General features: G+C 33.9%; 1 protein-coding gene across 3 annotated transcripts in view; it reads right to left on the bottom strand.

Annotated features, from left to right (window-relative positions):
• Znf280d (zinc finger protein 280D) overlaps positions 1–13,610 on the bottom strand; it is an 87,948-nt gene that overhangs the window by 18,488 nt on the left and 55,850 nt on the right. For all 3 annotated transcript variants that reach the window (XM_029481144.2, XM_021172781.3, XM_029481145.2), the window contains exons 13-18: positions 13,343–13,477; positions 11,324–11,631; positions 11,064–11,204; positions 7,332–7,394; positions 6,113–6,231; positions 5,929–5,965 (exon numbers count right to left, since the gene is read on the bottom strand). In XM_029481144.2, coding sequence (XP_029337004.1) covers positions 5,929–5,965; positions 6,113–6,231; positions 7,332–7,394; positions 11,064–11,204; positions 11,324–11,631; positions 13,343–13,477 — 803 coding nt within the window. The remainder of the gene's footprint in view (positions 1–5,928; positions 5,966–6,112; positions 6,232–7,331; positions 7,395–11,063; positions 11,205–11,323; positions 11,632–13,342; positions 13,478–13,610) is intronic.

Here is a 13,610-nt window from a genome sequence, read left to right as displayed (position 1 = left end):
AGGGTTCTGTACTAGTTTACAGTAAGTCAGAATTGTTCCATAGTCTTTAGACAAAGCAGACAGAATCATACTCAATTCTGGTGATAGAAAACTGCACAATATTTCATTACAGCACTGTGATGTCAATTACCAATAGCTGAGAAGAATATATTGCAACTGAACTGTAAGTCAAAATTATAAATAACTACAGTACAGATGGACTGTCACTAAAACTCTCAGCCATGAGATTCCACAGATATCCAGTCAGCAGGGTCTCCTGTCATCAAGAAATAACAGCAACAGAAGTAGTAACAGCTGGGGCAGCAGCAGGAGCAGCAGCAGCTGAGGTAGCAGTGGCAACAATGTACATTTACTAAGTGCCTAGTTTCTCCAGTGCCAAATAATTTAAATGTTAAGGTGAATTATTTGAGTTAGTAACATGATCCACTGATTTCCTTCCATACATGGTTTCTACTTGTTTACAGCTGCCCTATAAAGAATGACTATGTTTCTTTTAGTGATAAGAACCTGAGGCTTAACAAGGGTTAAATTTTACTGAAGCTACAGACTATTTAATTAGGATCTATGCCTGTGTCTGTCTACTCTATTTCAGGCATAAAATCCTTTCATAGCACCATCCATCACAATGATGCAGATAAAACAGATTTTTAGTGTGGAAGATTAAGATCACTAAGATCTCATATATCAAAGATACAGAAAAGAGCAGTAAGCCTGTCTAGCTAGTCAAATAACAAGCTGGTAAGAGTACTGCTGCAGGAGGATCACAAAATCACAAGTGCATTCAAAGTATGAGATGGGTCATAAAGTAGTCAAGCACTTGTTTACAGCTGCCCTATAAAGAATGACGATGTTTCTTTTAGTGATAAGAAACCTGAGGCTTAACAAGGGTTAAATTTTACTGAAGCTACTATAAGGCAGTATACTATAGTATACTATAAGGCAGTATAATTTAGTGGAAAATTGTGATAAAATTTAAATATCTAAAATGAACATAGAGCATTCATAAATATTTCCTTAAAATATAATGTAGTGCACTTAAATATACCAAAATCTAACGGTATGACAACTTTTTTACCACTCAAGTGTAAGTTCTACAACACTAACTCAGTATACAAGTTTTTTCCTTTCTTTTTTTTTCTTAGTTTTTCGAGACAGGGTTTCTCTGTGTAGTCCTGGCTGTCCTGGAACTCAGAAATCCGCCTGCCTCTGCCTCCTGAGTGCTGGGATCATAGGCGTGCACCACCATGCCCGGCTAGTATACAAGTTTAAAAAAGAGAATTGTCAGCAATGATTTTTGAAATAATATGGGTAGGCTAGAATGAAAAATGGGTTAAAAATCAGGGAGATTCATTTTCAGTAAAATGTAGAGCAACATAAAACCATGGATGTTGACTTAACAACAGTAACAACCATATGGTCACTTTCATACTATCTCCTGTGTGCTATGTACTTTCAGAGACCATAAGCAATTCCTTTAATTCCCTCAAGCTCTATAAACAGGTTCTTCTGTGATTTACATTGTGAGGATGAGGAATCAGGGTCGAGAGGTCAGGTAACCTAACCAGAACCATTCACATTATGAGAGAAAAAAAAGGTGGAACTCCAAACTCTACAACCCACTACAATATCTACACTCTACTACTTCATAGAAGCAGTTTAAGGATCTGAGAAAGATTAATGTGGAGCTAGGAATCAAGTCTGGAAGCCACACAGGGAAGAAGTAGAACTTTATAAAGTAAAAAAATTAAAGAAAATTTAAAACATACGGTATAAAGTCTAGAAATAAGTCTCAAAAGGATACTAAGGTAGCCATGCCCTTGCATAAAAGCATCCTTTGTACCTAAAGAGGCAGAATAAATTAATAATTGGTTTGCCTCTGTCATGCACTATGTTGATTTTATAAATATAACAAGGATATAATTTTTTCTAATAAGTGGGAGAACATATATTCACTTGCTAGCATTTAATTATATACTACACCTTATATGCAATTCAGGAGCATTTTCTAGGAATCTTAAACCAACTACTAATATGATTTATTTTTTAATATCCAATGAAGAAAAATGATAAATTTATTATATATTAGGAGTTTACATGATTAGATTTTAATAATAAATAAATAATAAAAAATTAGAGATTAATGTCAAATAAATATTGAAAGATAGGTCAAAATTCTCTAAGATATTCACATACAGAATTTAAAAAAAAAGAAAATCACATGAATGAATCTCCCCCCTACCTTTTTCTTTCATAGACAAGGTTTCACTATATAGCCCTAGATGGCCTTGAACGCATTACATTGTTGGCCTGGACTCAGGGAGATCTACTTGCCTTTTTCTCCTAAGTGCTGGGACTAAAGCTACTTTTATATTTCCTTGATTTGAAAAAAATTTCCTCCAGACCATATATAAATTTTGGAAATGAACTAAACAGCACAGATATGGAGCCAGTCACCTTTTATTTGTATACAAGAGGATAGATACCATTTATAAAAATACATATAGTATCAAAGTGGTCCAAGTAAAATGGGCATTTAGTTTCTCAGTGTTCATCAAGAATTTCTGTTGGTATTTTTGGGAAGAGTGATATGCCAGATTCTGAAATCAACTAAGAAGAAGAAGAAGAAGAAGAAGAAGAAGAAGATGAAGGAGGAGGAGGAGGAGGAGGAGGAGGAGGAGGAAGGAGGAGGAAGGAGGAAGAAGGAAGAAGGAGGAGGAGGAGGAGGAAGGAGGAAGAAGGAGGAAGGAGGAGGAAGGAGGAAGAAGGAAGAAGGAGGAAGAAGGAGGAGGAAGAAGGAAGAAGAAGGAGGAGGAGGAGGAAGGAGGAGGAAGGAGGAGGAAGGAGGAAGGAGGAGGAAGGAGGAGGGAGGAGGAGAAGGAGAAGAAGAAGAAGAAGAAGAAGAGGAAGAAGGAGGAGGAGGAGAAGAAGGAGGAGGAGGAGGAGGAGAAGAAGAAGAAGAAGAAGAAGAAGAAGAAGAAGAAGAAGAAGAAGAAGAAGAAGAAGAAGAAGAAGAAGAAGGAGAAGAAGAAGAAGAAGAAGAAGAAGAAGAAGAAGAAGAAGAAGAAGAAGAAGAAGCAGCAGCAGCAGCAGCAGCACCACCACCACCACCACTTGCTGCTGCTTAGGCATAAGCAAGTTAGTATCCAGACCTTATACTTCCTCACCAAATCTGGATTTTTACTCAAAAGTCATTGCCCTCAGTAGGATCTTTTCTGATCACCAAAACTAAAATGGCACCCGCACCCTTCTAAATCCCACTTCATGTTTCCTTTAATCCTTGTTCTATACTTCATTTTTTTTTCTAATATTGACCACATTCTAGCATGCTGTTTATTTTACGTTTAATTGTCTGTTTTACCACTCAAGTGTAAATTCCACGAGGACAGAACTTCCAGGCTATGAACAGAGCCAGACATGAAGTACATATTTAATAAATATTTTATGAATGGACAAATGAAGTCCAAGAGATATGATGCTATTCCAAAAATGATTAAGAATGCAAAGCTATAAAAATTTCAAATGGGCAATGGATTGAAAGTGTACAAACTACACCTTTTATTCAACTGTAACTCAAAAGCACAAAGGCATGATGGCTTTATGTGACCAGTACATAACTAGTTTTTAAACTTAATGGTAAAGACAGGTTAGACTTACAAAACAAGACTGCTGCATTTTAAATTTTTAAAAAAATGAATAAAAGGAAGAAAGAAAACCACAAGCAGAAAAAGAAGTGAAGTTGGTCCACATTATAAACCCAGTTCTGTGAAAGCAGTGGCAGTGTGCACATAGCCAGGAAAAAGGAAGAACACATCCTCTCATCTCAAAATGAATCAAGAATTAATGTTAAAAATGGAAAGAAACCTTTTTTTCTAGTTATTTTTTTAATTATAAAGTATAAAAAAATTATAAAGACCAGTGTATCAAGTCCGCTAAAAAACAAAAAGCTGTTATTAAGGATTTTAGAAATGCTTTCAGATATAGTACAAAATTGTTCAGAAGCTTAAAACAAATGGATTCAACCTCTTTTTGCTTGTTAATTGCAAGGAACACAATAAAATAAGAAGTGGTCATCTGAATATGGTCCAAAAGCAGAAATGAAGCTTTGATAATGGGATGGGTAAATAAATATTTTTAAGATGCAAGAAACATAGGATTAAACTATAACTTCAGAGTCTGCTGATCTGACTGCTAAGATTATAAAAAGCACTTTGTTCATCTCCAAAATCTAAGAATCAGTCTTGCAAGAACAGAGGCTGTGTATTTGGGCTGAGGAGAACACAGACGTACTAAATGGGTGTATTCTCAGGAGACATGCCAATCACCAGACGCACACAGCAGTCAAGCAATGCTCCTACATGCAGGATAAAATATAATTTTATAAAAAAACTTTTCATTAGAAAATAGTTGCTGAAACAAATAAAGATCTACTAAAGTAATAGATCAAAATAATTGATCAATATAGCTAGCAAAAAAAGGAGACAAGCTTAATATGTAAGTAGGAAGAAACTGGAATATTATTGGTTACGTTGTATATTTAATATTATTTTTATCCAAAGAAATGATATTAATGGCTCATTAATATTAAATGCTATTTTAAAACTTGTTTTTATAATTTCCAAGAAGTCTCACAAGCTTGTTATACCTTAAAATTCACAATTACTTAGATTAGTAGTCCTCAAATAGAGACAGAGGAAGAGGGCATAATGGTCTAAGCAATACCTAAACTTAAGAACTAAAAACAGGTAAACTACATGAACTCAAGAGATTCCTGACATTAAAGTTTTAGAAGAGAAAAACCAGACATCAATAATTCAGAGAATAGAGATGAAGCTATCAGATTTAAAATTAAAAAAAAAATCTCAGAATTTTATTAAAATTATACTTAATAAAGGACAATATATATTGAATGACAGTAAAAATAACTGCAATTTTAGAACAGGTCAATGAGAACTGTTTTCTGAGGACCAGACAGCCATTATCTCCGAATAACCAGGGTGTTTAGATGTTCTGGACTGCCTTTGTGCTTGAAGAACATTTAAGAGCAGCAGCCAAAATGACTAAATCTTAATTTGGGTATCAAAGCATTGATTTGATGGGCTTTTCTTGTTCACAATTGCCCATGAGCTTAAGAAATAAGAGCCAAAGCCACCAATGGGAGCTATGCTTATTTGGTGGGCCTTGAGGCTGTTTCTGGCCAGATCAGCCTCAGCCTGATGGGAAGCCAGAACCTAGAGCAGGTCCCACAGTCAGTTCATTCTCATTCCTGGGAAAGAGAGAACAGGCAGCACTTGTGTCCATCGAAGGGGACACTGTCCAGGTACACCCTGGACATGTTTTGAAATCTCTGGGCTGCTTCTGCATCTGAAAAATAAGAAAAATAGCACAATGACAGACAACGAATGAGGAAAAAGACAACCATCTGGCCTAAAAATGCAAGGCATAAGGTATGAAGAGAGAAGACAAAACAAACAAAAAGGTAAACAGCTATAGTATTTGGAATATATTACTTAGGCAGCAAATAGAGCAGTGAAAACACAAATTATTTTAAGCAAAGAAAAGAACACAGTAGTAAGTTATTTTTAGAAAGACAAATGGAGGCGGGGAAAAAGACATGTTAAGACATGTGAATCTGACACAAAGATAAGGCAGACCAGGAATCTAGACACATGCGCAAGCTGAAATCAGCACTGGTATCATGGACTTGTGTAACTGCCTATGTGTAAGTAATATTTCAGAACTTTGAATTTAGGAAATTCCAACTTCTTTTGCACCAAGTCATGAGCTCCACAGAGCAGGAACCTATTTCAACAAGCAGCTTAAAATTAAAAACAAGACCAGTATTTTTCATTTCTATTAAAGGCATACTTAAGAATGCAATTGTGCTAAAATCCACCAAAGAAAAACTCACTTAATAAATATTACACTTACTCAGAAAGACGTTCAGAAGTTGGGATACAAACAGAAACTGAAATCAGAAGAAAAGTTTCATATTTACATAAGCATATGAACAATGATTAGTGAAATAAAATGACTTAGTAAAGAACCCACATTTTGGCTTTTCAAAAATAATAATAAGTATAAACATTCTGAAACAGCAGTTATGTATACATACCTTTCTCTACTAGAACTCGGCAAGTATGAGTTTCATGCTGACTTAAGTGTGTAGCCATATTATCTAAGCCAGAAACATCAGTTAGGAAATCACAATTAAGGCACACTAGAGAAATGCCCCTATTAAAAAAATAGAAATAAAATAAAAGGTTTTTATTTTTTTATAAAACTATACATAGGTTCAATACTATTTTCTATGTTTATTTTATTTTTTTTGGTGTGTGTCATAACTTACCACTTTGCTACATAAGTTTGAAAGTGGCATACCCATGTCCAAATTATGTATATAAAACATTCATGTTTCAAAGATAAAGGAAAAGCTTAGAGGTAGAGCACAACCTAGAATACTCAGTTTTGAGTTCATTTCCTGTACTTCCTCCCCCAAAAGTAATAATAATGTTTTAAGAACATTCGCTCCTTGTATCAATTGAAAAAAGCTAGGAGTCAAACACTGGTCTTAGTTCATAGCAGCATTATTTATTTTGACCTCAAAATTAAAATTAATGAAATGGATAAACTTTAGTATTTGTATAAAAAATACTACTCATCAATTTAAGTAAGTACTGACATATTATTTATCATGGATGAACCATAGGCAATGACTAAGGAACACATAGAATATCATTTCATTAATTCACAAAACACCCAAAATGGGCTAGTCTATAGGAATACACACTTACAGTTGCTTGGCTATGGGCAGGGGGATGAAAGAAATGGGAATGATTGCTAATCAATGGAATATCATAGTATGTGTACTATGATATATATGTGTACACTGAAATGTACACATACTATGATGATCAATGTACAGCTGAACATAATATAGTTTATCAAGGTTACATTTTAAACACATGAAGAACATAGTGTATATAATGGTTAATCTTGATTATTAATGGAAGGCTGGGGTCTTGGACAGAATATAAAAAAACAAAAAACCGAAAGGGTGCTGTGACAGTATTCATCGGGCTCTGCTTCCTGAGTACAGACACAATTTAACCAGGCACCCCAATCTCCTGACACCTGACTTCCCAACCACAACAGAGTACCCTAGAACTGAGCCAAAAGAAATCCTTCCTTAAGATGTGTGTCTGTTATTTATAGGAACAGAAAAAGTAACTAACACAGTATGGGTATTCTAGCTCAATAAAGAAAACACATAAGAAAAAAGTAAATTACAATCATTGTTCAACAGAAAGATTTTGCAAAAATTACTTGTTTACCTGAGATTTTCTGAATGCTTCTTAAATATACAGTATCTTTTACTTGGACGGTTACTATGAAAGCTGAAAAAATGAAAATTATATGTATTTATTTACCACAATACTTTTACTGGACAGCAAGTCATTTATAAAAACATTTAAAGTCTATACTTGAGTTTCTATTAAATTCATTATAATCTTCCACTTTCCTCTCAGAATGGGATCTCTATATACTGGTCTCAAAACATGGGCCAAAGAGGCCTCCCACTTCAATCTGGGAGTAGCTGGAACTAAAAGGATATATCACCATATGTGACTGTATCCTTGTATTGTTTTGTTTAAAATTTTTATTTTATGGATATGAGCATTTTGTCTGTATGTATGTCTGTACACCAATATGTGTGCATTGTGTCCATGGTGCCCATGGAGTCCAGAAGAGCCTGAGTCCCCTTGAACAGACGTTACACAAGGTTGGAAACTGCCACATGAGGACTGGGAACAGAATCCTAGTATTCTTTAAGTCTTTTTTTTTATATTCTCTATTGACATATATATCCCTAAGCATATTCATGATGGATACCTCATTGTTATATAAAAAAGTATAAACCTATACTTTTATATATATTTTCACTATATTATGGTTAGGAGTAATAACATACTACTTCGAAATCTTAGCATGCTTACAGAAATAGGGAGGAACTGAAATGATTTAAATTAATTTCAAAAATTGAGCTAAAGGCTACTGTTTACATGTTTAAAGTCAAATATTTCAATATGAGTGTTTGAGATTACCAGCAACAAAATGAAAATGAGGACTCCTAAAATAAACCAATGTCTCACTCAGCACAGAACAGAAAGGTCACTAACTACACTGTTAGCCATATGACCATATGTTGTGTATGTCCTTTTAACTCTGTCTTGTATTAGAAAGCCAGGGCTAGGTTACCACAGTTATTTCTAAAAGGGAAGTCACACACAACAGCACCTGCATCACCTGAGAATGTATTTAGAAGTGTGAATTCTCAGATTACCACAAACCTGCTGAATTAATTTCTGGCAGTGGCGCTTTATGATGCAAGCCCAGGTAAATGGGTTCCATAGAACACAGGCTGCGTATTCAGAAAAATGAATTGCAGCAAATTAAGAAAATACTCTCCATAGATTTCATATTCTCAGGAGTTCAAATGTTATTTCTTCAACTTGAGTGAAAGTATTAGTAAACAATTAATATGTATACATATAATGGTATCACAAGAATAAAGTTTTTTCAATAAACAAGTTGAGAAGACTCAAAATTATTTGTATATAATTATTCCCTTTGAAGAATGAGTCTAAGACTGTCTGATTCATAAAATACATGAATCAAATACTACCTTAAAAATAAAATTTAAAAATTATTTTTCTTCAGACAAGAATGCCTTTTTTTGCTTTTTTACTTATTAGGAAAGTAAGATCAAAGTTACACTTTAAAGTCTTTCTGATGGCTTTCAAATATATCTAAAATTTGCATCATTAAGATATCTAAGTCAACTTAATTTATCTGACCCCTAGTTATAAATAAAAGAATTTATATTGCCTTTGTATTACCTAGGTTTGAAACACAAATTCCTGAATTTTGCATATTAAAAAAAGGGGGAGGAAGTCAGATGTGATGACACACACACCTTGTAATTCTAGAACTTGGGAGGCTGAGACATGAGAAGTTTAATTGTAGCCATCTGGGCTAAACAGTGAAAACACCTGTCTTAAATAAAAAGTTTAAAAAAGAAAAAAAAAAGGAAACATGTTGAGAAAAAAAGAAATCAGGCATGGAAATACCTTCCTAACCTAACAGCCTTAAAGAAGCAAAGTCTCCGTGGAACTCCCGTGACAAGAAGTATGTAAAGAAGTACGTAAAGTCTCTGTGGAACTCCCGTAACCACGAGACGCAAAGGCCCCTCTAATAAAAACTGTAAAACATAACAAGTTGAGGAAGAAACCTGAAGATTTTGCATGCTAATAAACTGGAAAATTAATATTGTGAAATAGCCATTTGACCAAAAGAAATATACACATTCAATTCAATCCAATAAAGATGCCAATACTATTCTTCAGAGAAACAGAAAAAACCAAAAACAAAACAAAAAAACCCAAAAACATATTAAGCTACATACATCTGGAAGCACAAATGAGCTGAGATAGCCAAATAATCCTCAACAAAAATAAGAAGGCTGATTATATCACCCAAGCTCCTGTGAGCAACCTTAGTAAAACTCCCTAGTACATATGACATGTACATGCATGTGCACATGCACACAAAAACATAAACACACTGAAATTTTATATTAAAAAGTGAGATTGGTATGAATCTCATATACATTTCAGAATTGAACATAATACAAAGAAAAGGGGAAATGAGAAAGGGTTCAAATATTATGGTGGCTTTTATGTCAAGTGAGCATGACTAAAGAGTAAATGAGAAAACATAACAGAACTGAAAATGACCCTGATAATAGCTGCTGAACATCATAAACTAGTGGGAATTCAAAGAAATGAAGCATAGGCATGCATTCTAATGGTCCTATTAGCTAAGAGAGAAGAATTAAACATTGATGTAAGTGCTGGAACCAGGAGACCAGGTTGATGATCAAAGACAGGAAAATTGGGAAAAGTACTGAAGCCACCTAAAAAGGTGGGATGACCTTTGAAAGCAGTATCTGACAATAATCAAAAAGCACCATGAAAGCCAGGATATGACCTATGACCTAAAAGAAACTAATTCTATTTAGAAACTATTTAGAAAATTCTATTTAGAAAACGAATTCTATTTAGAAAAACAAAAACAAAAAACAAACAAACAAACAAAAACCCATGAGAGCATCATTCTGAAAAGCAATCTATCAGGGTCATTGAAATGAGGACAACTTTGACTACTGAAATAAAAATATAAAATAAAAACCCATGGTGCTTGTTTCTCTTCAGAGGACCCAGGCTCAGTTCGCAGCATTCAAATAGGCAATTCACAACTGCCAATAACGAGCTGCAGAGGATTCAACACCTCTTCTGATCTCCACAGTCACCCATACACATGTGGCAGAGATTCAGACAGACACACACACACATGTAAATAGAAACAAAATCTTAAAATACATAGTTTCTAAAAGTCTACCCTTGAAGAATAATGTGTTTAATAAGACTACTAACAACAACAAGAATAGCAATAATATCCACACGTGGCTCATGAGAACTACACTATCATAGAGCAAATGTTAGGTACCCAATGCAGAATAAATGCAATATTGGAAAAAATTCCAAAGTAGCATCATGACATTCACTGAATATATATAAGCACATACAGCTTTAGATATGGACAGACAGATGGCTGAGAAATGGATAGATTACAGAGAACGATGGGGGAATGGGAAACAAAACCAATGATGTTGCCAGCATCACTGAAAATCCTCAAGTCTCTTTGACTGATTTGAAGAGAATGGCAGCCATGAGAGTACACCGATTTGGCAGTTAAATATATTTAAAACATTTAAATTTATGTTTGAAAATAATCATTTTCAGGGACTATAAATCCAAAAGAATAATTACTCCTCTAACAAATTTATTTTAATTTCATTGGGCTTAATTAACCATTATATACAGTAATTTCTTGATTTGCTTTGTTATATCAGAGAACAAGGCCTCTAATACAGATAATTTGTTTTCAAAACAAAAGCTTCTTCAATTGTGATTATAACAGACAAAACACTGAAGTCATCTTACCTCATCATATGATTTACATAGGCTTTGCTACAGCTAGTGTTATATCTGCAAAAACTACAGTGGACATATGTAGGAAAATGGTTTGCAAAATCTTTTACTTCAGAAGAACACTCAATACACCCATGAACACCCCGACGTAACCTTGTGGAGACATAAAAAAAATATTTTGAAACAAAAATAGTCAAGAGAGGGATATTATGAAATAGCATGTTGCTATACTTGAGTTTAAACTGGGACTATGTATCAGAGTGAGGCATTACCTTAAGTTCCTTAGCGCTGTGTTTACTTGACTTTTTTTATTACTACTGGACAATGTACTTTGCTTCTTCTGCATGTTGGCGACTTTTGACTTGTTCTTAGATTTACTGCCATTAGACTTGCTCTCATTAGCTTTACTGGGATCAGATATGGCTGTGTTTGCTGTACTTGTAGTCAACTTCACGTGATTTTTAGCAGTTACATTGTCAGGCTCTGGAGGTGAGAGCTGGAGGGTAGAAGTGCTGGGGCTGATAGAAGGTGTAACTGAAGATCCTGATTGAAGAGGTCCAACTGAAGCTCGAATAGTAACCTTTAAAAATGAAGAAAAAATTTTTCCTTAAAAAATTAATCACTGTATATAATAAGCTGAACATTTTAAGTGTTTTTTAGAAACACAGATAAAGTAACTGAGTGTAGTCATCTGTTTGCTTTAAATATTCAACCAATTAAATGTATTAGCTCATTTAAAATATCAATTGATATCATAATCAGTTGTATGTTAACAGTTATTAATAAGATTAATAGAAATTATATGAATATAAGATCATATTTCAGTCATATTTATGCTGATATGACTAAAAGTTATTCCCACAGAGTCTAAATCATAAGTAATAAAAGATTGAAAAAAGTAAACTAAAGGCCTGTTACTCTTTAAAGTTATAGTATCAAGTAAATGTCTATAGGAGAGTGACTTATTCTTTCTGGAGCACACTGCCTAGGGTTTATGCAAGTGGTGGTATCAATTCATTATACTATAAGAAGAACATAACATTTAAGTCTTTAAAAGAACTAGTAAGGTTTATTATTTACTGTTCAGAAACATAAAATATTCTGTTACATCTTCTGGTTGACAATGAAAATGCAATTACCTCCCAACATTTCCACTAATCATTTGATTATATCCCCTCACATCCTAGGAATAGCCAATGATGAAATCATACTAACTCACACACTTGTGTAATGTACAAAAACACTTGACCAAAAATCAAAACAATCCTGAGCTTAAATCTGCATTCCTAGCTACAAAAGTAACTGAATCTTAAGCCTCTTCAAATCTACTACATAGGGTGATATTGACTTTAGTACATTTATTGTTGTATGAATTAGGTAAGACTATATGAAAAAGTACACTTAGAATTATGCCATTCTAAGGTGCTAGAAAAACATTTAGTATCATTAATATTATTACTACTAATATAGGAAGAAATGAGAGGACTGCACTGCTTACATTAGTATTCTGCATGTGTAGTCCCAGCATGAAATGAATGGACTGCAGGGAAGGATGCTGGCTAGCTCCTCTTGCTCTAAGTCTTCAGAGCATGGCTTTATATTATTTAGTCAATTCAAATAAAAGACATACCCACATTTAAAGGTAAGTACCCAAAGGCAAATATAAATGTTTTGGGGATTGTTTCACTTTGGATTATCCATGCCTCTGTTTTCCCTCCACTGGACCAAATATTCAAGAGCTGACTGTATATAAAGAGGTCAGAAAAAACAGATGTACATAAGGCAAAAAGGGAACAGTAAATTACAATCATCAATTTACAGTCAGACAAGGGTTGGCTCACAATGCTGTCCAGCAGCAATATTTGCTTCGTTGAGAGCAGACTCAGCAATAACAACTTCAAGAAACATCTGGCAACCTCTAGCATTAGGCACTCTAAAAAAGCTGGAGGTATAGAGATAAATGAAAGAATAATTCCTGATATCAATGAGCTTAGCATATGGCTACTAAAACTAATACATATACTACTAACTGAAAAGTTCAAATAGCCATACAGTATTGAAATAACCCACTGACCAATGAGATAGTTTAATTGCACTTTTTATGAAGGAATACATCCAACACAGAACTCAAAACACGCTTTTCTTTATATATATATATTTAAAAAAGCAGTATAATCTAAAATTAGTCTTAATGAAAATCAGAAGTTATTTTCTAAGATATTTTGTTCCATAGATGGAACTAGGTAGGAGTTAGTTCTACAAATGACAGAACACCATGCATTTGAACGCACTTTTGTTCCAGGGGGAAGTCCTTCCAGTTGCTTGGGTTTTACAAATGTTCGGTGATGTTGAGTCTTGTGATCCATTTTTTCCTTGCATGTCAAAAACTGCAGTCTGCATTTGGTGCAACGATGTATTCCCTTTTTCTATTAGAAAAAAAAAAAAAGAAAAATAATTTCTATAGCTATAAATCCTAAGTTCTGGATTTAATTTTAATGAATCTTAAGTATATAAAAAAAAATCAAAGAATCATCTCATTTTTAAAACATTTATTAGTAT

The sequence above is a fragment of the Mus caroli genome, unplaced genomic scaffold (genome assembly GCF_978045245.1).
Source record: "Mus caroli unplaced genomic scaffold, Mus_caroli_1 scaffold_11, whole genome shotgun sequence".
In the NCBI taxonomy this organism is placed as follows: domain Eukaryota; kingdom Metazoa; phylum Chordata; class Mammalia; order Rodentia; family Muridae; genus Mus; species Mus caroli.
Note: the sequence above shows the minus strand (reverse complement) of the source record. Positions and strands in the feature narration are given on the sequence as shown.